The sequence below is a fragment of the Ctenopharyngodon idella genome, chromosome 14 (genome assembly GCF_019924925.1).
Source record: "Ctenopharyngodon idella isolate HZGC_01 chromosome 14, HZGC01, whole genome shotgun sequence".
Lineage (NCBI taxonomy): Eukaryota > Metazoa > Chordata > Actinopteri > Cypriniformes > Xenocyprididae > Ctenopharyngodon > Ctenopharyngodon idella.
The window spans coordinates 22,431,996-22,456,123 of NC_067233.1; the positions used below are offsets into that span (position 1 = coordinate 22,431,996).

At 38.0% G+C, this 24,128-nt stretch overlaps 2 protein-coding genes across 2 annotated transcripts; one reads left to right on the plus strand and one right to left on the minus strand.

Annotated features, from left to right (window-relative positions):
• Positions 1-206: 206 nt before the first annotated feature.
• Positions 207-14,125, minus strand: enpp6 (ectonucleotide pyrophosphatase/phosphodiesterase 6). The gene is made up of 8 exons (XM_051859978.1): positions 13,812-14,125; positions 7,717-7,896; positions 4,806-4,917; positions 4,089-4,230; positions 3,831-4,010; positions 2,413-2,550; positions 1,849-1,972; positions 207-936 (listed from the first exon to the last, which is right to left on the minus strand). Exons 1-8 carry the CDS (start codon positions 14,095-14,097, stop codon positions 719-721), a joined length of 1,380 nt encoding a protein of 459 aa, XP_051715938.1. The 5' UTR covers positions 14,098-14,125; the 3' UTR covers positions 207-718.
• LOC127494246 (leukocyte elastase inhibitor-like) lies at positions 13,501-23,018 on the plus strand. The gene is made up of 7 exons (XM_051859981.1): positions 13,501-13,639; positions 20,866-21,040; positions 21,196-21,333; positions 21,410-21,527; positions 21,775-21,917; positions 22,031-22,198; positions 22,284-23,018. The coding sequence occupies exons 2-7, from the start codon at positions 20,873-20,875 to the stop codon at positions 22,701-22,703; spliced, it is 1,155 nt and encodes a 384-aa protein (XP_051715941.1). The 5' UTR covers positions 13,501-13,639; positions 20,866-20,872; the 3' UTR covers positions 22,704-23,018.
• Positions 23,019-24,128: the final 1,110 nt, after the last annotated feature.

Genomic DNA, 24,128 nt, shown 5'->3' on the forward strand with positions numbered 1-24,128 from the left:
ACTTGAATATATGTGAAATGAATAACATGAGCTCGTTGAAGTTCACAGCCAGACCAGCAGGTGGCGGGAGAGATCACGAGTTCGCCGTTGTCAAACGCTGCTGTAAAAGCGCATAATATATATAGAATAATAGTCCCCTATATATTAAAATAGTATTTAAATCAGTAGAATGTGAATGAACAAATGTAGTTACAAAATAAAAAAAGTCTTGAGAAAATATTTTATTGTGAAAGAAATGAGTACAAACCCTGTACTAAAGGAAGATGGATAATCTATGGTTATAGAAATTAAACAAATAATAACAATACAATGCCTTACATTTGAAACAGCACATATCTCGACAGAGAGGAGACACTGGCCAAATTAGTCATTTTATAGTGATCAGGGAAAAAAAGAAAAAAAAAATCTGCTCTGTGTTAAAACTGAATAACAACAGATGGAGGACATGGAGGAAATTACATAATAAAAGATCATATTTTTCTAAAATATAAATCTTTTGACCTCAGGTCAAAATTTCAGTGAAAATGTGCAAATTGGTTCATCCAGCACCAACATTCCTTCAAATCCATCAGTATTCAATGATATTTACAACTCAAAAATAGAGGCAATGCAGTGAATACTGTTTTTCTTGGCATTTATCTGACATCATGGCACACGCTAAGGCATATAATAAGTGTTTGATGTATCTTCCCTCTCATGTTGTGTGCTGTGGAATGTTCTAGCAGGTGATGGAGTGTGTGAGCAGCAGCAGCGGCAGCGGCAGCAGGAAGCTGGAGGTCAGAGCGGCCCGTACGGCAGCGGCCGAGCTCCTCATGAGACACTCCACCCGAGACCAGGAGCCGTTGTTGGGCAGCGCTTCAATCCCCAGCGTCTTACACAAGACGTTATACACATCTACTGTTCGAATGGGACCGGCGCGGAAGTTCGTCTTGAAGTCTGGAGAGAAAATAAAACATCTAAATGATCATTTGACGAGTTACCAGACTAAAATTGTTTTATTTAAATATAAATGATTATGTTTATGAGTCCAATACCCAGTACACAATAACTAATAAATATAATATAATACAATATAATTTCATATTATAATAATTTATAGTATAAAATAATTTAAAAATAAAAATACACACTGCCATTTAAATGTTTGGGAAAACTTGTTTTTGAAAAAAACTCTCTTCTGTTCATCAATTTATTTGATCAAAAATACAGTAAAAAATTGTGAAATATTATTAGAATTCAAAATAGCTGTTTTCTATGTGAATATAAGTCAAAGTGTAATTTATATCAAAGCTGAATTTTCAGCATCATTACTGCAGTCTTCAGTGTCACATGATCCTTCAGAAATCATTCTAATATGATGATTTGCTGCTCGAGAAACATTTATGATTATTATCAATGTTGAAAACTGTTCATATTTTTGTGGAAACCATCATACATTTTATTTTTCATGATTCTTTGATGAATAGAAAGTTCAAAAAGATTATCTGAAATAGAATATTTTGTAACATTATAAATGTCTTTACTGTAACTTTTGATAAATTTAATGCATCTTTGCTGAATAAAAGTATTAATTTCTTCAAAAAAACAGATTCTGGCGTAAAATAAAATAATATTATAAAATAATATTTAAAATAAAATATAAAAAAATATTTTTATTTAAAAATTAATATTTTTTATATTTATTTTAAATAAAATACTTTTAATATTATATATATATTTTTATTTTATTTAAAATATTTTACATTTTTTAATATTTTAATTAAATACATTAATAATGATTTTATCAATATTTATTTATTATTAACAATATTATTATACAAAATAAACGTGTGGTCTGCTGAACTTCACCTGGTCCCTGTGCCAAAAAAAATCCCCTCATGTCCACAAACTCATTGTCGTATCCGTGCCAGCCGTGCTGCCAGCCCTCCGCCTCTTCCGTGCCGTTCTTCCAGAAGGGCAGTTTGGCTTTATTCTGTAAAGACAGGCAGAAGTCAGCATTTGGATTCAACATTGGAATGTATTTAATCTCTTCTTCATCCCGGGGTCTTGGGCAGCGGCGATGTTTTTGTAGTAACCGAATGACGCATCAGTGAGATAATGTGTTATATCAGCCAAGCACACATGAGGAACACTGCTGTTTTTGAGCAAAATGGGACTTTATATGCAAGACTGAAACAAGACTGAAGCAATTCCTGTCAGAGGTCCTTTTGGGAATAAACATCCTGCTGGAACAGATGGTGAAAGTTGCTCTATGACACTTTACTGTATGTCTGAACCGCACAGATAAGCACAAATAAGTGACATTATAGCATCGATATCTACATCTAGATCTGGTTGGAATGTTCCAGTCATAAAACAACGTGACAAACAGGGACGTTCTGGACAGATTGTGTGGAGAATAACCTCACTGACCTCAGTGATGAACCATCCCGGCTCCGCCACCAGCGTCAGCGTTGAGACGAACCTGCCGTTCTTGTAGTGGTAGCGGTCTGGGATCTCTTGTTTCTTATAAACGTTCATGTTGTCTGAAGTGCTCAGGTTCTGATATATCTGAATTAACATACACACATTGTCAGTTTAAGCCTCTGAAGTTCACATTAAACCCTCAAATCTAAAGAAAAAACAAGAAATTAAACTTTTGAGTTCTTGTATTTCCTGTTATTTTGAATAATGACTTAAAAATAATTATATTATATTATATTATATTATATTATATTATATTATATTATATTATATTATTTTTATTTATTTATTTATTTATTATATTTATATTATATTTATATCATATTTATTATATTATATTATATTATATTATATTATATTATATTATATACCACCATGAATAAATATTTTACAATTTAAATATTCTTTTTTCACACTGTACTAATGAGAATGAGATTTTTGTGAGAGTTCTGTAATATAATATAATATAATTATATTATATTATATTATTTTATTATTATTATTATATTTATATTATATTTATATCATATTTATTATATTATATTATATTACATTATATTATATACCACTATGAATAAATATTTTACAATTTAAATAATATATTCTTTTTTCACACTGTACTAATGAGAATGAGATTTTTGTGAGTTATGTATTATAATATAATAATTGTTATATATTATATTATATTATATTATTTTATATTATATTATATAAATGCATATATTATATTATATAAATGCAGTTCAACAAATACCACTATATATAAATAATTTACAATTTAAATATTTTTTTCACAGCATAGTAATGAGAATGAGACATTTGTGCAAGGTTTGTAATATAATAATTTTTTTTAAATAATATAATTATATTTATATTATATATAACTTTAATTTATAAATCAAATGCAGTTCAACAAATACCACCATGTATAAATATTTTATCATTTAAATAAAAATAAAAAAATCACATATAGTAATGAGAACGAGATTTTCGTGAGGAGAATTTTCATTCAAAATAATGTCAAAATCCAAAAGACATCTTTATGGTCATAACACTGTGCTATAATTTCGTTTTACAAAATATAATCTCTTATTTGGGCTGAAATGTGATGTATTGTTGACAGGGTTCATGAGATCTACTATTGTAGTTTATCATCAGGCCAGCGCATCAGTGTTTAAGCGTACAGTACTTCACATACTGAAAGTTAAAGTTTAAATGCGAATGAGTCCTACAGCAGGTTGAAGTTCACAGCTGCCTTTTCACAGTAATGAATTCTGACACCAAGCGTATTTTTTCCCCTCAAAATGGCAGATGGAAAATAAGCAAGTGTTGTTTTTGGTGCCTTGAGTCAGACAGATTGAGCTCACCTCCTCAAACTTGTCCTGTTTGGGCCACAGACTGACCACCGGCCCTCTGTCCATCATTTTAATGATGTGCGACATGTCAATGTAGTTATCCAGTTCAATGACCTTCTCCATCCACTTGAGCTCCGTCATGCCGTGATCAGAGAACAGCACCACGTTTATATCGTCTCTCATATTCTTCTCCTGACAAACAAACAAATGTGTTTTTAGATGGACAGGTAGAACAGGCAGCAAATATTGATCTTTTTATGTAAAAAGTACCTTGATTTTCTGGTTGAGAATCTGGAAAGCCTGATCCAGTGAGCGAATGGCACGCTGTATTTCGGGAGAGTGCGGCCCAAAGTGATGCCCTTCCACATCAATCTTCTCATAATAAATACCAGCCATGTCTGCTTTATTGCTCCTGTTTGAAACATTCAAAGAAAATCATCAAATAATAACAAACACCCTTAAAGGGGACCTATAATGCCCTTTTACGAAGTCTTGATGTTGTTTTTGTGCTCTACTAGAACAGGTTTTCCTGCTTGAATGTTGATTATTTTCCTCATATTCTCCATTGTTCAGCTCCTCTCTTCTCAGTCTGTCAGTAACGCTCTGTTTAGTTCCTGTCTCTATGAAGCCCCTCCTTCTGAAAAGCACAATGTGCTCTGATTGGTCGGCTGGAGCAGTGTGTTGTGATTGCTCATTAGGGAAATGTCCCGCCCCTTACCATAACTGCCAGTTTCAACACACTACTAACTAACTCAACCAGGCCCCGCCCCTTTATTCTGCATATGAATTATTTAAATGAGGAATATTGTGAAGAAAACTCAAGACTACAATGGAGGCGTTTCAGGGAGTTCAGAAACAGGCACTGATATAGAGAAGAACTCCCGCTGGAGGGACTTTTTCATGCTCAAACAGCAACATTACACACTGAAGAAACATGAACATGTGAAAAAAGCAGAATAGGTCCTCTTTAATAATTTCTGGTCTTACTTTAACATATTGAGAGCGCTCTCCATGGCGTCGGTCAGGTTCTTCTCTGAAGGATTGTACACATATTCCTCACAGAACGTAGGTCTGACTCCATGAATCGTCACTTCACAACCTGAACGGACAGAAACACACTTTATAGCATGTGACCTGAGTTAATATGCATTTGAGAGAGATCAAAGAGAGAGATTTTGAAAACATTGCAAGCTTAATTTTGATGTAAAGTAGCAGCAGAAGCAGCTTTTATAAGAGCACTAATTAAATGAGTCTGGCACAGGAGGTGTATTTTGCAGGTAAAACCAGATTTTGTAGTCACATATAAATAAACATTGGGATGTATAGGAAGTGACATCATTAGGACCCATAGCAGCAAGTAAAAAAAAATTCTTTATATGTATCTATTTTCTCAATTTTTACAATATAAAAATAACTACAAAGCAACATTTGGTCTTAAAGTTAATATCACACAAATCAGGGCATTTATACAGGGGTTGCAAAACTTATATAAAAATATATCAAATAAACAGACACTAAAATAGCTCATTTAGGCCCTGGTGTCACAGACAGGGCTTATCCTAAACCAGGATTAGGCCTTCAGTTAGAATATTTAAGTAGCTTTAATAAACGCACACTAGAAAAAAAAACATTACTGGTGTGCATCTTGAGACAAAACAATGGCACTGACATATTTTAAGATTTTAAGTTAAAACATCTCAAACATGTATTTTATTCTGGGACTAGCTTAAGCCTTGTCTGTGAAATCAGGGGATAATATTTACTTTGACCACCTGAAGCTCAAACGCTTCATTTTCACTGACCCATTTATGAAAAATAATAAATTATATTATTTTTTTATGAGGTTCAAGTCACGCAAAGTGATATTTTAGTATAACTGAGATATTATTATAGTTGTGTTGGCTTGACAAAACGATTTAAACTTATTATTATTAGTATTCTCAGCCAAAATGTGGACAGTATCTCCTCCTAGAGCTTTAAAGCTACAAACACCAAACTCGGGTCAGACCCTCAGACTGTTCTGACTTACGATTTTCGTTAGATGATGAAAACTACAGAAAGTCCCATAGACTTTCATTGAGGGGGTCAACGATAAGATTTATAGAGTATTTAAGCTGTCCGTCACTAGCAAAGCTTAACAACTATCCTAACTGTGCGTACACACTGCCGCCGGCGAGAGCGTCAAAATTCGCTCTGGCTGCCCTGCCACCAACGGTCAACCAATCGGAATGTAGAAGTCCTCCGCTTGAGAGGATTCCAGAGAACACTGAGAACAAATTGCTTAGCTGGAGAAAATAATGATAAATGTCATTAGGCTTAAATATATAGTGCATACAGCTATATATTTATATAGTAATAATTTATATAGTAAATGTATAGGCATACAGCTATGCAATTTCAGACATAGCATGCAAACAATGTCAGACACCTTGGTCCATGCATCATTTTTCTTATTTATACCCCTGTATGCAAACAGGGACACACGTCGTATATTATTGGGAAACCCGCCACAGCAATTATCCACCTCTTCTCCATTTTGCTTAGGGACTAATGTTTGGTCGGAACCAAAGTTTACACGACTGCATTCTCTGGAATCCTTTCAAGCGAAGGACCTCTACATTCCAATTTGTTGCTGCCAAACCACAGCATAGCTCATTACCATAAAGTTGACCTGACTTCAACTCTCTTCGATACCCACACCATCCAAGACGCGCCGCGCCGCTGCTTGCTGGCGACTCACATTGAAAATGAATGACTTCCTGTCACTTTGACGCTCTCGCCAGCAGCGGTGTGAACGCACAGTTAGAAAACATGCTAAAGCATGCTAGCAACATGCTAATTCATGCTATCAACATGCTAATCATGCTAGCAACATGCTAATTCAGGTTAGTGACAGGCTAATTCATGCTATTAACATGTTAAAACATGTTAGCAACATGCTAATAATGCAAACAACATGCTAATTCAGGTTAGCAACATGCTAATTCATGCTAGCAATGTGTTAATGCTAGTAAAATGTTAAAACATGCTAGCAAAATGTTAAATCATGCTAGCAATATGCTAATTCATGTTAAGAAATGCTAAAATATGCTAGCAACATGGTAAATCATGTTAACAACATGGTAATTGATGTTAGCATCATGCTAATTCATGCTAGCAATGTGTTAAATCATGCTAGCACTGTGCTAAATCATGCTAACAAAACATGCTAATTAATGCTAACAACATGTTAAAACATATTAGAAATGTGCTAATTCATGCTATCAACGTGCTAAAACATGCTAGCAACATGCTAATCATGCTAACAACATGCTAATTCATGCTAGAAATGTGTTAATGCCAGTAACCTGCTAAAACATGCTAGCAAAATGCTAAATCATACTAGCAACATGCTAATTCATGCTAGCAATGTGTTAAATCATGCTAGCAATGTGCTAATTCATGCTAGCAACATTTTTTTACTTTTTCTGCGTAGAAACTTTCAAACTTCAAGCTGTACAGTTATTTTAAACTTTTAAACCTCGCTTTGTCAAGCCAACATCAAAGCTTGTCATCAAAATTTACTCATCTAGTTATTAATAATTGTTTAATAATTAGTTTTTATTTTTTTATATTTTGTTTTAATTTTAAAGTTTTAGCAATTTTGTCTTTTTTAATGTCTATATAGTTTTTATTAGTTTTTATTTTATAAAATGATTGAATATTATGTTTAATATTTAATTTTTAATTCTTTAAAAAGTTATTTAAATATGTCACATAAAAATAAATGGAAATGATAAATGCTGCCTGCATGGCAACTAGCTGAAATAAAATAAGTTTAAGTTTAAAAAAAAATATATAATAATTAACTGTAATAACCCTGGCCCCACATTGTACTCTATTCATGACATAAACTGACCTGGCCAGTAGTACATGTAGACTCTCTTCCCTAGTTTCTGCATGGTGACCCACAGCGGCTCCGATCCATCCCACCACAGGGGCAGACGGCTGTCCGGATTGGTTCCGATAAGGAATTCCTTCAAGGTGTCCTTATCCCACATGTAATTCCCAGTCATCTGGTGCACCTCACAGTAGCGTCCTGGAAATAAGGAGGAGTGCAAAATGACTTCATGAGTATTTACAGCACACAAGGGTGGATTTCAATCAGCACACCTCTGAGGTCCCAATGGATACTCCTTAGGTGCGTCCCAATTCACATACTAACACTTTAAATGCAAATGAGCTGCTGCTCCCGGCCCCCTTTCCAGAAGAGGGCGGAGCTTTAACAGCTCGCGCTTCGGTCGCTCAACAACAACAAAGCTGGAGAATCTCACACAGCCAAAATGAGGATTGTCAGTAACGGTGTTCAGCCTTACATTGTTCAAACCGGAGTCGACACTGATGGAGAGACTCAGGAAGAAGTTACAACTTTTAGAATGAAACTGGACGTTTCTGAACGGTTAGTGGATAAATTTATGTAGTTTCTGTGGAGTTGATTCAACTCATCGACTAGCATGTGCCGTCATGTTAATCTTTTGTTCAAATCCAGCGTTGAATTGACCCTCGTTTGTGAAGCAGTCCGGTGTAAAATGACGGCATGTCAACAACACTCTACTACAACAACTCTTCCTCTTCTCTAAAGCAGCCCAACATGGCCCCTTTGTTGCGTGCTCTCGGGGGCGAGTTTTTTTGTAACTTTTGTGATGTCACCAATCCGGGAAAATGCTTGTTGTAGTCCCTACCAGCCATCGTAACTTTGCAGATGTTGTTTATGCTCAAACAGCAACATTACAGACTAACTAAAGTTAAAAAAGTTTATATATTATATATATATATATATAGCCTATAAACGAAGTCATTAGCCTAGAGGTGAAGCTGCAATGTCATGACAAAATCATTATGATTGATTATTGCTCTTATATTGCTCTTATATTATATTATATCGACAAAATGTTTTGGTGAGGAAAAGGCATCATATTCTGGATTAGTAAAAGAAGACTTAACATTGATTATTTCAGTAGCATAAAAAACTAAATGTTTTTTCAAACTTGGACAAAAACTCCCGATATAACCTCTGAAACTGTCTGCTGCAAAATGAATCTCTTACTTGCATCTTTTCTGCATTTTGTTGTTTGTGGTAAACGAGAATTCACGTGAGTGAGATTCAGAAATCAGTCAGTGAGCACGTGCAACCCTCGTGACTAATCACAACGCCTCTGATTGGACATTGCATTCCTAAACTCAACAAAAACACCTGTGATTGGTTATAATGCTCAAAACTGCAAACCACACTCGTAAAAGAAAATGACTAATATGATGTAATGAACAAATCTACTGTAAATGCAATGTCTCAATTTTCATATTTATAGGTAATGTTTTGTATTACGGGTAGACTACTTTCTTTGACCCCCCTCCAACATCTTATTTTGTTGTCCTTCAGGGGGGATCAAGCATTCATTAGGGGGGTCAGACCCCCCCGTAATTCACACCCTGTTTATAACGCTTTAACAAAGACTATTTTAAAATCCCTATGGAAGAAATGCAGCTATTTAAGGAGAGTTGTGATAGTCTACAACTGTTCTAAGTAACGTGATTTAAAAAGACAAAAAAATTCCATAAACATACACTAAAAGAGAGACCACATCACACAAAACACACTCGCAACCGCATAGCAAGGCCTTGGCAAACACCCAGAGTTTTACATGAGCAAGCACCTTGAATTTCAATGCAAGTGCCCATGCAAATGTTAATTTCTAGTTTAATTTTAAATGAGTTCTGAGATGTTACCGGTAATGATCCTTGACTGCCTGCACAGGACTAACCAATGTTTAATTTTAATTTTAAACTGAAGTCTTACTTTTAAAGCGCTGACTGTACAAATGTTCACAGTGCAAAGAGCAGGGTAACACTAAACAAACAAATGCACTTCTTTAATAACACCAAACGGCTATAAAACAATCAGCGCGTCAAGAACCTTTGGCCGTCCTGCAAGTTACAGCCAAAGAAATTCTGATAAAACTTTTCATTAATAACAGTCAACAGTTCACGTGCAAGTAGTTCATGCATTATGAAGTCTGTTCTGCTCACCAAGACTGCAATTATGTGATAAAAAATACAGTAAATTTGTTAAATATTATTAGAATTTAAAATATCTGTTTTCTATGTGAATATATAGTAAAGTGTAATTTATTCCTGTGATCAAATCTGAATTTTCAGCATCATTACTCCAGTCTTCAGTGTCACATGATCCTTCAGAAATCATTCTAATATGATGATTTGCTGCTCAAGAAACATTTATGATTATTATCAATGCTGAAAACAGTTCATATTTTTTGTGAGATTCTTTGATGAAAAGAAACTTCAAAAGAACAGCATTTATTTGAAATGGAAATCTTAACATTAACACTCAGTTTTGATCAGTTTAATGCATCCTTGCTAAACAAAAGTATTAATTTCTTTCAAATTAAATCATAACGGTATTAGTGAATGTTATTCTAAGACAGATTCATTGCACTGTGATCGGGTCTGGTGTCGCAGCTTTGCTCTCATTGTTTGATTTCTTTGTGAAAGCTCGAGCCCAGTTGTCACAGCAGACTATCTTCTGAAGCTTTGTGGAGAGGGGAATGTGCCCAAACAAAACAACTGCCATCAGCAAAGCGTTAAAGCGTTGGCTCGGAGCTGCTGTGATTGGTGGACGCTGAGTTAAAGTGCGTGTGCTGGAGCTCAGCGCCGCATGGCCTTTGTTGGCAGGGTTGCCAGGTCTGCATAGCAAAGCCAGCCCAACGACCCAAGTATCAAAACTCAAAAAATGCCACTTGCATACCTAAAATACATATTTTACAGTCACTGTATGCGTTATACATAATTCAACTTAACTTACTATAGTTGTAATTAGAGATGCACTGATACTACATTTTTTCCCGCAGATACCGATAGCCGATTATTCAGAATGATATCAGCTGATACCGACAGTTAGATTTTTCTTAAAGAAAAAATATCTCTCCAAAATAATGATGCAAACAATACAGTGAACCCTCTCATTTGGTTAAAATTAACAACAGATCTATTATATTCAGCTATTTATTTTCAGATATAATAATTACACTCAAATAAAAACTGAAATGTTTGTATACAACTCAGTTGCACATAAGGTAGTTTTCATAAGCACTTGTCTTCATGACAAATTATTCAAGCATACATATATATAATCAAATTCTCTAGTGTTTTTATAGCTAACTAATGAACTGTGAACACTGAATAACATTCCTGAGGTAAATATGACGTTAAGTGCTGTTTTATTTATTCTCTCTGCGGTTCAAACACTGATTACATGAGATCATTTTCGGTAAGTTGTACTGTATGTTTCAACATACCTTCTGATGTTCATGCATGTTTTTTTCATTCTATAACTTGTATTAAAAGAGGAGTACAAAACTTTGCAATAAAATGGAATTAATTTGAAAGCTGAGATTTTATTTCCTATCATAAGTAACAAAGCACAAAGCTCTTTGTGATTATTGAATGCAAGTATATAAAACATATAATGTTTAGTGTAGGGGAAAAAACGCAGATCTGGCAACCTTGGCTTGAACTACGGGTGATTCATAGGGTCAAATAGAGTCTTCTTTATGCGTTATTGCCATGTTAGCTAGCCCTACATTCAACACAAGAGATTTTTTTCACACACAGTATGAGATTATATACCGAAATACCAATATACAGTATACCGATTATTGGCCGATACATCGGTGCATCCATAGTAGTAGTCTCACGTAGTCAGACCTTCAGACTGACGGCAGAAGGTCTGGATTCTATCGCAGCTTTCATTGGCTAAGGACTGCCCAAGAGGACGTTTGACTGACATGTAAAGCAACCAATCAGAGTTCGTTTTGTTCCACGTCATGTTTAGTGGTGTGAAAATGAAAGTCAATGTCCCTACAATAACAGACCGGCGTGCATCTATAAATTATTCATTCAAGAACATTGTGCAAATTTACTGCAACAATGCAGCCGCGACCTTCACAAACTTTTGAAAATCCAGCGTTTATTTGATCCTGATAAGCGCTCACAGCCACAGTTGTAAACATGACAGCATTCTTCTACGAGGGGGTTTGGGGTCACAGCATTTGTTTCCAAGCGGACCGTTAAAGAATGCGACACACACGTCTCCCAGACATCTTGTAGAATTCAACCAACCAGATGACGACTTCGATACTGCTGAAGTGTTTCCAGATATGTGTGCCATATGCATCAGACATTCAGCCAACGGTCCGTGGCTGAGACTACCCTAGTAGTAATCATTAACGCTATCTGTTTTAATAAAGGAGCTTCTACCAATGCCCTTCCTCACAAAACTCAATAATAAAAAAAATCCATATGATCTGCGGCAAGTTTAATAGTAGCCCAATTCCGCAGAAAACCGTGGATTTGGCAACCCTGTGGCGCTCAGACAACAACACCGTCTCACCATATGATTCAGCAACACTCAGAATGAGATTCACTGAGTCAACATGATCAAATGTGCTTGTGCAAAATGGATTAGAAGTTCAGTTTCCTTCACAAATTAAATGATTGCTAATATTTTTTTTTCCTTTTTGACATGGTTAAGTGGAATACATTTCTAATTTAATTTTAATGTTTCCTGAGCTGTCACCCCTTTAACAAATCAAAAATAAATGACTAATAACAATCTTTTTTCATTTAAATATGAAAATACTTCATACTCAGATATTTCCATCTGCTTATATACAGTGATAATCTAACCTAAATGAGAGCGACTGATAAAAACACAACCCCAAAATAAAGATGAAAAATATATTTGCGAATGCAGACATTTAGTTTGCAATTTTTTTATATACTTTTTTACAATGGCAATTATGATTAATAGTAGTGATAGCAGTTGTATTATTAAATATTCATCATTCGTATTATGTTTTCATTGTTGTTGTAGTCTAAAAAATATTTTTTAATGTATCGAAAAGCAAAAATAATATATATATATATACATATATATATATATATATATATATATATATATATATATATATATTAATGTCAAAATAATATAAAAATTAAACAAACAAAAAAGAATATACTGTATGTCTCAAGATATTTCCATATACTTTCTGACAGTGATAAATAAATCTAGAAGTGGTTTTATTAAATATTCATAATTCTTATGTTACTTCAGTCTAAGAAATATTTAGTTTGTAATGTATTAAAAACCATAAATAAAATGGACACTTAAAAATAAAAATGCATAATAAAAAATAAGATTTTATATATATATATATATATATATATATATATACACATATATATATATATATATATATATATATACATATATATATGTGTGTGTGTGTGTGTGTGTGTCAAATAATAAAAAAAATAAACAAACAAAAAAGACAATATTTGTTTCAACAATTAATTATTTTAAATATTAAAATACTTTACTCAGATATTTCCACCTGTTATGAATAAATCTGACTGAGAGCGAGCTGTTTTTCTGCGGTCATTGTGGAGAGCAGAAGGACTGGCTCCTGAAATCAATGACCCCACTCAGACAATAATGAATGAGCAGATCTCAGATCAACAGATCCCTATTGTTCTACAGTAAGAGTACCTTTAATGACCTTTACACTCTTTCTGAACTGTTTTGGAATATAAGTGTGCTATAAAATCTCACATAAGGAATGCATTAAAGCCTTGTAAATGTGTACCAGACCACAAACAAACAATGATTATGTTTGTATGTGTAGGCTTCACAGGCATATGGAAATAATTTAGAGCTCCAGGAGTCTCTTACATCCCACTACATCTCAGATTACTGCATTATAAAGGTAAAATCTCCTGTTTAAAAAGACCTAAACCAACTAATAACTTTAAAGACTGCAGCACGAGTGTAACATATGATGACTTTTCGTTTGAAGTACTTTACCAAAGCACATGAACTTGGAACTATTTAAGATTGCATTTGATAGAAAAAGAAGATAAAAAGTTGGTGAGACTCACCTGTCATTAGAGAGTAGTAGTTTGGATAGGACAGACTGGGGAAATCTGGAGTCAGGTAATCCACTTTCACACCGTTTTCCACGATCTCTCTAAATCCGGCCAGGTTTTGTAAATCGTCCATGTAATCATAGCGGAAGCCATCGATCAGGAACACCAGGAGTTTGCGGTTTGCGTCGCAGCATCGGGACAGAAGGAGAATAAAAGCGATGCTGATGTTCAGAGCGGCTCGAGTCATGATGCTCCGCTGCTGAGAGCCGAACTGAACTGATGAACAGAACACACTCATCCTGCTGATTCATGAAAACTCTCCGTCCCAGTGGGCGTGTGCGGGAGAGAGTCCACCACCACTCCATGATGGATAGGCTACTACATGCTGACTTTTAGTTACTACTAAACGATACAATTTAGTGCTGTTTGGTTTGGTAATTTTTGACCGAAAAATTTGACATTTTGTTTTTTTAGATTTTTTTTTTTTTTACTTCATCATAATGGTGCGAAACATGGTAAAGGTTTTGGCACTTGCTGTGTGAACACACATACACACACACAAAAACGAGAAATTACTTAAGTATAAATTACTACGTAAATGCAGAATTAAATTAATAAATAAATGTAGAAATACATAATAAACAAATGAAGAAATGCTGAAATAAATAAATGCAGAAATACATAAATGAGTCGCAATTGTATTGTTCGTGGTAAAAAAATGAGCGAATTGGAAATGAATGTTGAAGCGAATTGCATCTAGTGGAAACATTTGGTACTGCAGCCAATCTTACTGAAAGCTCATTTTTTTAAGATATCAACCTCAAATTTGGAAGTTAACTTGTTTATATATATTTTTTTCTGACACAGTTTAACTCTGAGATCTTGTCATATTTTCTTACCATTTTTTTAAACTATACTGAATAAACTGTATTAATGAATGAAATGTTCAAGGTGTCTGAATAAATTAACCCATAGTGTGCTACAAGTGGTAACTACATACATTTTTTTTTAAATAGATATAGTATATTAAAATCACATTTTAGTTCATGTTTCATGGTGTCTCAAAGTAGCACAGTTGTGTACACTTAGATGTTCTTAAGATTCTTACGTACTAAAGAATTTTTAGTATATTAAGCACAAAATTAGATCGCGAAAATAGAGCACTTTGTGACGAGTCAGAAGAGTATTGATCCATCTGCAGTTTATTAGACAAACAGCAATACAGCAGAGAACAAATCCAGTAAACAGGCAGTAGTCAGTGCAGGCAGCAAGCAAAGCACAAACGATAAACAGGCAAGGGGTCAGGGCAGGCAGCAGAAATCAGAATCCAAATAAACAGTCCAAGTCAGTACACAGGGAAGTAGAAAAGGTAGTAATGCTCAGAAATGACAACCGGGGCTAATCAAGACTTTGCACAAAAGTGCAAGAGAGAGTGTCTTTTATGTGAGAGTGAGTGGATGTGTGATTGACGGCAGGTGCAATGTAATCAGTCCCAGGTATGAGGGTTGATGGGAAATTGAGTCCAAATGTAAGTTAATACTCGGGTGACAGCTCCCTCTGGCGGTGCGAGAGATCTGGTGCGGGAGACTCGTTTGTAACAGAGCCCCCACCCTGCGAGCAGCTCTTGACGCGAGGAGGCAAGCGACGCCAGGGTCTCCCTCTTGGTCGGGGGGCCGGCTTTTCCGGGTGTGTCCTATGAAACTCTTCTGTGAGTGTGGGGTCGAGAATGTCCTTAGCATTGACCCAGGACCGTTCCTCCGGGCTGTACCCCTCCCAGTCGACCAGATATTGGAGTAACCCACCTCGGCGTAGAGAGTCGAGGAGATCTCTGACCTGATACACCTTGTCGTCAACCATAATGGGCGGGGGCGGCTGGACCTCAGGTCCTTCAGTCTCCCGACCCTCTCTCGGACCACCAGCAGGTTTCAACAGCGACATATGAAAAGTGGAAGAAATACGGTAGTTAGCAGGTAATTCTAAACGGAATGAAACTGGCGTAATTTGTCTGAGAATTTTGAATGGACCCACATACCTAGGACTGAGTTTCTTGCAGGGAAGTCTGAGGCAGATGTCTTTGGTGGATAGCCATACCCATTGACCTGGGGTGTATTCTGGGCCTGGGCGACGGTGACGGTTGGCTTGTTCTTCTTGTCTTCTTACAGCTCGTTGTAGATGAGTGTGCATGATTCCAGGTCTCCTCACCGCGCTGTAACCATTCCGTGACTGCGGGGAGCTCTGATGGTTCCCCTGACCAGGGGAAAAGAGGTGGTTGAAAGCCCAGTATGCATTTGAATGGTGTTAGACCAGTGGCAGGCTTTTGGAGGGAATTTTGTGCATATTCAGCCCACATCAAATATTTGCTCCAGTCGGTTTGGTTGCTCTGGCAGTAAGTTCTGAGGAAGCGGGTGAGCTCTTGGTTCAGTCGTTCTGTTTGTCCATTGGATTGGGGGTGATAGCCAGAGGTAAGACTGACGTTTACATTGAGAAGTCGAAAGAAAGCTGTCCAGACTCGAGAAGTGAATTGTGGGCCCCTATCAGACACAATGTCCTCGGGTAGGCCATAGAACCGAAACATGTAGTTGCACAGGGTCTCAGCGGTTTCAAAGGCCGAAGGAAGCTTGGATAAGGGAATGAGATGGCAGGACTTGGAAAATCGATCCACAACTGTCAGAATGGTGGTGTTACCTAATGAGTTGGGGAGATCCGTAACAAAGTCTATAGCAATGTGAGACCATGGACGCTGGGGTACTGGTAGTGGTTGAAGCAAACCGGCTAGTAACTGGCATGAAGACTTGGAGGTATTGCAAGCTGTGCAGTGATTTGTGAAAGTTACTGTGTCCTCTGGCATAGTACACCACCAGAACCGATTTTTGAGAAGGTGAAGAGTTGCGGTGATACCAGGATGCCCAGAACTGGGATTGTCATGAATCTGATGCTGAAGTTTGTCTCTGTGCTGTTCTGGAACGAACTTGAGTTGTGGTGGACATTTAGGAGGAGGATCTTGGGTGTTTGAGAGATCAATCTCAGTTAAGATGTCCCACTGGACTTGTGCGACAAGCAGGTTTTCAGGGATAATGGTTTCCTCTGTGTTGGTGTGATCATTCTCTTCGTTTAGCCGTGAGAGAGCATCGGCTTTGGCGTTCTTGGACCCGGGTCGGTAAGTGACTGTGAATTGGAATCGGGTGAAGAATAGTGCCCATCTGGCCTGTCGGGGATTCAGTCGTTTTGCGGATCTCAAGTACTCTAGGTTTTTATGGTCAGTTAGAACTGTGAATGGATGTAGTGCTCCCTCTAGCCAGTGACGCCATTCTTCCATAGCTGCTTTCATTGCCAATAATTCACAGTTTCCCACATTATAATTTTGTTCAGAAGATGATAGTTTCCTTGAAGAATGCACAGGGGAACATTTTGGCTGATGGCCCATGACATTGTGAGAGAATGGCCCCAATACCTGTGCTGGAAGCATCTACCTCCACAATAAATGCCAGGCTAGGATCAGGATGATGGAGAATGGGAGCTGATGTGAATCGGTTCTTGAGTTCTTGGAAGGCTTGGAATTCTTTGGGGGACCAGGTGAGTAGTGATGCGTTTCGGCGGGTCATGGAAGTTAATGGAGCAGCAACGGTGCTGAAGTTCTTAACGAACCGTCAAAAGAAATTCGCAAAGCCCAGGAAGCGCTGCAATTCTTTGACAGTGCGTGGTTGTGGCCAATCCACCACTGCTCTCACCTTCTGATCGTCCATAGCCACTCCCTCCTGACTGATGACGTACCCCAGGAAAGCTGTTTTGGTTTGACGAAATTCACATTTCTCTGCCTTCGCATACAGTTGATGTTGAATTAAACGTTGAAGGACAGAGTGGACATGATGAATGTGCTCGTCGAGAGAATTAGAGTAGATGAGGATGTCATCAATGTATACCACCACCCAGCAATCCAGCATGTCTCTGAAGATGTCGTTTATGAAGGATTGGAAGACGGACAGTATTCATAGTGCCCAGTTGATGTAGAGAACACAGTCTTCCATTCATCTCCCTCCTTGATACGAATCAGATTGTATGCTGAGCGTAGATCAAGCCTGGTGAAATATTTGGCCTGATGGAGCTGTTCGAGGGTGGCAGGTACTGAAGGAAGTGGGTATCTGAATTTGATAGTGATGTCGTTGAGACCCCGATAGTCGATACATGGCCTGAGACTCCCATCTTTCTTCTTCACGAAGAAGCCGGCTGAAGCTGGTGAGGTAGAGGGTCGGATGAAGCCTTTGGCTAGCTCCTCCTTGATATATTTCTTCATGGATTCTGACTCAGGTTGTGACAGAGGAAAAATTCTTCCCTTTGGTGGCGTGCTGCCGGGAAGTAGCTCGGTGGAAGAGTCACATGAATGATGACGAGGCAGTTGTGAAGCCTTCATTTTGCTGAAAGCCTCAGAAAGATCAGCATATTCATGGGGAAGTCCAGGAATTTCAGGTTTTTCTTTGGTTAGACTGATGGTGCTGACAGGGATTGGTGAACTGTGACTGAGACAGTGGTCGTGACAGGTTGAGCTCCTCTGTGTGATTTCACCTTCCCTCCATGAGATGTGTGGATCGTGTCTGCGTAGCCATGGTAGACCCAGAATCAGAGGATGGGTAGGAGAATTAATGACAAAACTCGAGAGTCTCATTATGAAGTATGCTGGTTTGCATCCGTAGGTAACTGGTGACGTGGGTGATTTGCGTGGTGCAAGTGGGTTGGCGTGAGCGCACCAGATTATCAATTTGAATGGTTAATTCCATGAATTCATTCAGAGTTCTTCCCTCATCTCGACAAACCAGCTCGGCCTGCAAATCCAGACTCAACCCCCGCCGAAAAAGCAGCTTTAAAGTGTCCTCAATCCATTCAGTCTGTGCAGCGAGTGTACGGAAGGCCAGCATATATTCAGCAGCTGTTCCATTTCCCTGACTCAGAGCAAGAAGCTGCTCCCCAGCGCTCCGTTAAGTTAAACGGATTAGTTGGAGTTGGTGAACGGCGAGTTGATTGGCTTGTGCAGATAATTCAGACGAGAGTTGCATGATTGCTGCAACTCTGGTGGTGCGAGAGATCTGGTGCTGGAGCCTTGTTTGTAACACACTTTAAGTACATTATAGAAATGTTATTTTTTTTCACCGGGGTATACACACACACACACACATCAGTGGCGTGCGGCCCATATACAGTGGGTACGGAAAGTATTCAGACCCCCTTAAATTTTTCACTCTTTGTTATATTGCAGCCATTTGCTAAAATCATTTAAGTTCATTTTTTTCCTCATTAATGTACACACAGCACCCCATATTGACAGAAAAACACAGAATTGTTGACATTTTTGCAGATTTATTAAAAAAGAAAAACTGAAATATCACATGGTCCTAAGTATTCAGACCCTTTGCTGTGATAACTCAGGTGCTGTCCATTTCTTCTGATCATCCTTGAGATGGTTCTACACCTTCATTTGAGTCCAGCTGTGTATGATTATACTGATTGGACTTGATTAGGAAAGCCACACACCTGTCTATATAAGACCTTACAGCTCACAGTGCATGTCAGAGCAAATGAGAATCATGAGGTCAAAGGAACTGCCTGAAGAGCTCAGAGACAGAATTGTGGCAAGGCACAGATCTGGCCAAGGTTACAAAAAAATTTCTGCTGCACTTAAGGTTCCTAAGAGCACAGTGGCCTCCATAATCCTTAAATGGAAGACGTTTGGGATGACCAGAACCCTTCCTAGAGCTGGCCGTCCGGCCAAACTGAGATATCAGGGGAGAAGAGCCTTAGTGAGAGAGGTAAAGAAGAACCCAAAGATCACTGTGGCTGAGCTCCAGAGATGCAGTCGGGAGATGGGAGAAAGTTGTAGAAAGTCAACCATCACTGCGGCCCTCCACCAGTCGGGGCTTTATGGCAGAGTGGCCCGACAGAAGCCTCTCCTCAGTGCAAGACACATGAAAGCCCACATGGAGGACTCCAAGATGGTGAGAAATAAGATTCTCTGGTCTGATGAGACCAAGATATAACTTTTTGGCCTTAATTCTAAGCGGTATGTGTGGAGAAAACTAGGCACTGCTCATCACCTGTCCAATACAGTCCCAACAGTGAAGCATGGTGGTGGCAGCATCATGCTGTGGGGGTGTTTTTCAGCTGCAGGGACAGGACGACTGGTTGCAATCGAGGAAAAGATGAATGCAGCCAAGTACAGGGATATCTTGGACAAAAACCTTCTCCAGAGTGCTCAGGACCTCAGACTGGGCCGAAGGTTTACCTTCCAACAAGACAATGACCCTAAGCACACAGCTAAAATAACGAAGAGTGGCTTCACAACAACTCTGTGACTGTTCTTGAATGGCCCAGCCAGAGCCCTGACTTAAACCCAATTGAGCATCTCTGGAGAGACCTAAAAATGGCTGTCCACCAATGTTTACCATCCAACCTGACAGAACTGGAGAGGATCTGCAAGGAGGAATGGCAGAGGATCCCCAAATCCAGGTGTGAAAAACTTGTTGCATCTTTCCCAAAAAGACTCATGGCTGTATTAGATCAAAAGGGTGCTTCTACTAAATACTGAGCAAAGGGTCTGAATACTTAGGACCATGTGATATTTCAGTTTTTCTTTTTTAATAAATCTGCAAAAATGTCAACAATTATGTGTTTTTCTGTCAATATGGGGTGCTGTGTGTACATTAATGAGGAAAAAAAAATGAACTTAAATGATTTTAGCAAATGGCTGCAATATAACAAAGAGTGAAAAATTTAAGGGGGTCTGAATACTTTCCGTACCCACTGTAAGCTGCGAACGCTCTGCATACTCAAGGCATTCGTGAACTTGCTTTTTTTAAATATTCACAGAGAGAGAGAGAGAGAGAGAACAACCCAAGCATATTTTTAGGATTTCCATAGAAACTTTATCACTTCCTTATTCTGATGAATGCTGCATGTCGAGTCAAGCCCAGATAAGATAAGAGAGGGGGCGGTTAAACACAGTTACATTTATACTAATTTGAAAGGTCTCGTTGAAAGGTTTCATATTCAGAGCGGGTGTTTGGGTTTTTATTTGCAGCAGTGCCATGGAGAGTCTCACTCGTGCTAACGGTCTCTTCGCTCTGGATCTCTATCGGGCTCTGAGCGTGAGCAACGCTGAGGGAAACGTGTTCTTTTCTCCACTGAGCCTCAGCGCAGCGCTCGGCATGGTCTACTTGGGAGCCCGAGGACACACATCTGAAGAAATGGCAAAAGTATGAGGAACTGACATGTTACCATTATTTTCAGTCTCATTTCGATTCGTTTTTTTGTTTTGTTTTGTTTTTTGCATCGTGGTAATGTGATTTGCCCGTGGAAAACAAGCTTAATTATCATGAAAAATATGCCAAAAATGTTTTTCTCTTTGCAGGTTTTGTACTTCAGTTCTGTCTCTGATGTTCACTCTCATTTTAAAACCCTCACTTCATCCATCAACAGACCATCAGCCTCCTACATCCTCAAACTGGCCAACCGCCTCTATGGAGAGAAAACCTTCAGCTTCTTACGTGTGAGTCCATTCTGCCTTTAACAATGAGACATTTTGATTCTTTGCTTCCTTGAATGTGTTGACATGTGTCCCGCAGGAGTATTTGGACTCCACCCTGAAGCTGTACCACGCTGAACTTCAGGCTGTGGACTTCATTGGAGCATCGGAGAAGTCAAGACAGCTCATTAACGAATGGGTGGAAAGGCAGACAGATGGTGAGAAGTTAATATGATATTAGAATATGAAAGTGAAATTGGTTGCTTCTCAATTCTCAAATTGATGCTTCCTCGTTTCCTCGCTCCTCCGTCCTCCAGGCTGTGACCCGGAAACTTATCAAAGTCAGCCATCTTGAAGGACATCTCAATTATCTAATTGCGATTAATCTCTAAAGTGAAGTAAACGAGAAGTAAAAAGTATATAACACAAAAAATAATTAAATACTTTTTTTTTTTTTTTTTTCAGATAAAATTAAGGATCTTCTTCAGCCTAAAATAGTAACTAAGTCGACGAGGCTAGTTCTGGTTAATGTCATCCACTTCAAAGGGAAATGGATGCAACCATTTGAAGAAAAAGACACTAAAGAAATGCCATTTAAAATAAACCAGGTGTGATCCACATTATGTTTCAGCATATGCAAAATAAATACAATGTTCACGTGTCATTTTTGTAGGCTAAATATTATGCATTTCTTCATTTGATGACATTCGTCTTCAATCAGAATGAGAGCCGGCCGGTGGAAATGATGTACCAGAGTGATATATTCCCCTTCAGAAGCATCCCAGAGTATGAACTGCAGGTGCTGAAGTTGACATACGAAAAGGAGGAGCTCAGCATGTTGATCCTTCTTCCAAATGAAACTCAGGATGGCTCTGACCCTCTTCTGAAGGTCAGCAAAAGTGCCATAAACAGAAAAAGATGGATAGTTTGGATCCTATGTTTGTTAATTTTCAGTATCTGTGTGTGTTTGACAGCTGGAGAGTGAGTTGACCCTTGACAAGCTGCTTGATTGGACCAAAAGAGAAAAAATGCCCAGACCGATGGAAATCAGAGTCTATTTGCCAAAGTTTAAGCTGGAGATTGAGAGCTCCCTACCAGAAACACTGCAAGAGATGGGTATGAGCTCTGTGTTCCAGGAAACAAAGGCTGATCTGACAGGCATGAGCAGCAGTCAGGACGGCCTCTATATGTCAGCGGTGGTTCACAAGGCCTGTGTCGATGTGAATGAGGAAGGCACTGAGGCATGGGCAGTCAGTGCATTGACGAATCCGGTAGGCTATCTTTCTCTACAACAACGTCAGAGTTTCATAGCCGATCACCCCTTCATGTTCTTCATCCGGCACAACACCACTAACAGCATCCTCTTCCTTGGCAGATTTAGAGGCCCATCCTAGAAATCTGGTGTATTTTTTTCTCTGTTACAACCAAATGAAGTGTGTTTTTCATTGAATGATTTATCAATTAAATAAACTACACAATATGCATTTGTTTTGTGTGTGTGTGTGTGTTCACAAATAATCCCAGATAACTTATCGCAGTGTTTCTCAGCTCCATGCAGTCCTGGGAATTCAACTCCCAGAATGTTTTTAAGGGGTCATGAACTGTGTTGTTTTATTGTTTTATAATGTTTCCTGAGGTGCACTTATAATGTTAATGTTTTTTTTTTGTCATAAATTGTCATAATTAAAAAATAAACTGCATTTTTCCTACCCTGATTTTAGCCCTCTGATTTGAACACTCTGTTTTAAGGGGCGTGTCTGCTGTGAGACTTCAGTGTAAACGCCCACTGCTGTGATTGGCTGACATCTTTCCATTTGAAATAGCTAAGTATTACTATTACAGCTCTCAAGGTTAACTAATCATGAAAAGTGCTTCATTACATTTAGATCTATGGCATTATATTTACATTGTGGCATGAAAGGTTGCAGTGATGAACATTGTAGTCGATCACAGACTATGTTGTTGAGCTCATGAAAGCAGTGATCTCGTCATTGTAACACGATTACTGCACACTAACGAATGCTTTCATCATAACTAACAGTGCAAACACGATGTAACTAAAAGATTCATTGAATAAAACGGGAGTGTTGTCGCGAGTCCAGAACTCAGTCACTGATAAAGTCTCTCTGTTTGATTGACAGCTCCAGCGATTGTAAAGGAAGCGTTCTTTGATCGCTTTCTATATATAATTTAATCACCGTTTAAATGACAAATGACTAAAAGAAATAACGTGAAGTTGAGCGTTTAGTCACTGGTTTGACTTACTGACACATAGACAAAGAACATCTGACTGTACATGAATCATTAATATCAGATCAGGCATTAGAATTAACACGGTTACTTACATGTTGTTGCATTACTGTCGAGTCCATATCGTAAAAGTCTGTTTGCAAAGCCTGCGCCGAAATACAATTGATTTACCAAAGAATCCACAGTGAAATGTACCGAATACAAATAAATAAAGCTCAGCTGAGACATTCACATTGTTGAAAATATATAATCATATTTCTAGCATTAGGATCCATTGAAAGGTAATGTTATTTTTAGTTATGTATCGCTCTTCTGTCCTCCTCATCTCACTAACACACCAGTGGTCGGGGCTAACGTTGCAATAATGAAGTAGGCGTTGATTTCTTCTACAGAGGCGGTGTTTCACCTATCTATAGGCACATTCCAGGATCAGTTGTTCGCTGGGCCTGGTGTCAATAAAAGCTGTTAATTTTATTATTAGTTCTGAAACTTACAGGATATTCTTATAGTACGATGAGTTCTTTTATATCAAAAGCTCAAGGAAAAGTTGATTTCTCAATTCATGACCC

What these genes read in the sequence shown, in the direction of transcription:
- enpp6 (XM_051859978.1), bottom strand. Translation starts at nt 14,097, where the DNA reads ATGAGTGTGTTCTGTTCATCAGTTCAGTTCGGCTCTCAGCAGCGGAGC. An exon ending in AACAGGACAAGTTTGAGGAG is followed by an intron (nt 2,551 to 3,830) that starts GTGAGCTCAATC and finishes ATGTTAATTCAG; the next exon opens with ATATATCAGAACCTGAGCAC. An exon ending in TTTTTTGGCACAGGGACCAG is followed by an intron (nt 937 to 1,848) that starts GTGAAGTTCAGC and finishes TTTTCTCTCCAG; the next exon opens with ACTTCAAGACGAACTTCCGC.
- LOC127494246 (XM_051859981.1), top strand. Translation starts at nt 20,873, where the DNA reads ATGGAGAGTCTCACTCGTGCTAACGGTCTCTTCGCTCTGGATCTCTAT. An exon ending in CATCTGAAGAAATGGCAAAA is followed by an intron (nt 21,041 to 21,195) that starts GTATGAGGAACT and finishes TTCTCTTTGCAG; the next exon opens with GTTTTGTACTTCAGTTCTGT. An exon ending in TGCCATTTAAAATAAACCAG is followed by an intron (nt 21,918 to 22,030) that starts GTGTGATCCACA and finishes GTCTTCAATCAG; the next exon opens with AATGAGAGCCGGCCGGTGGA.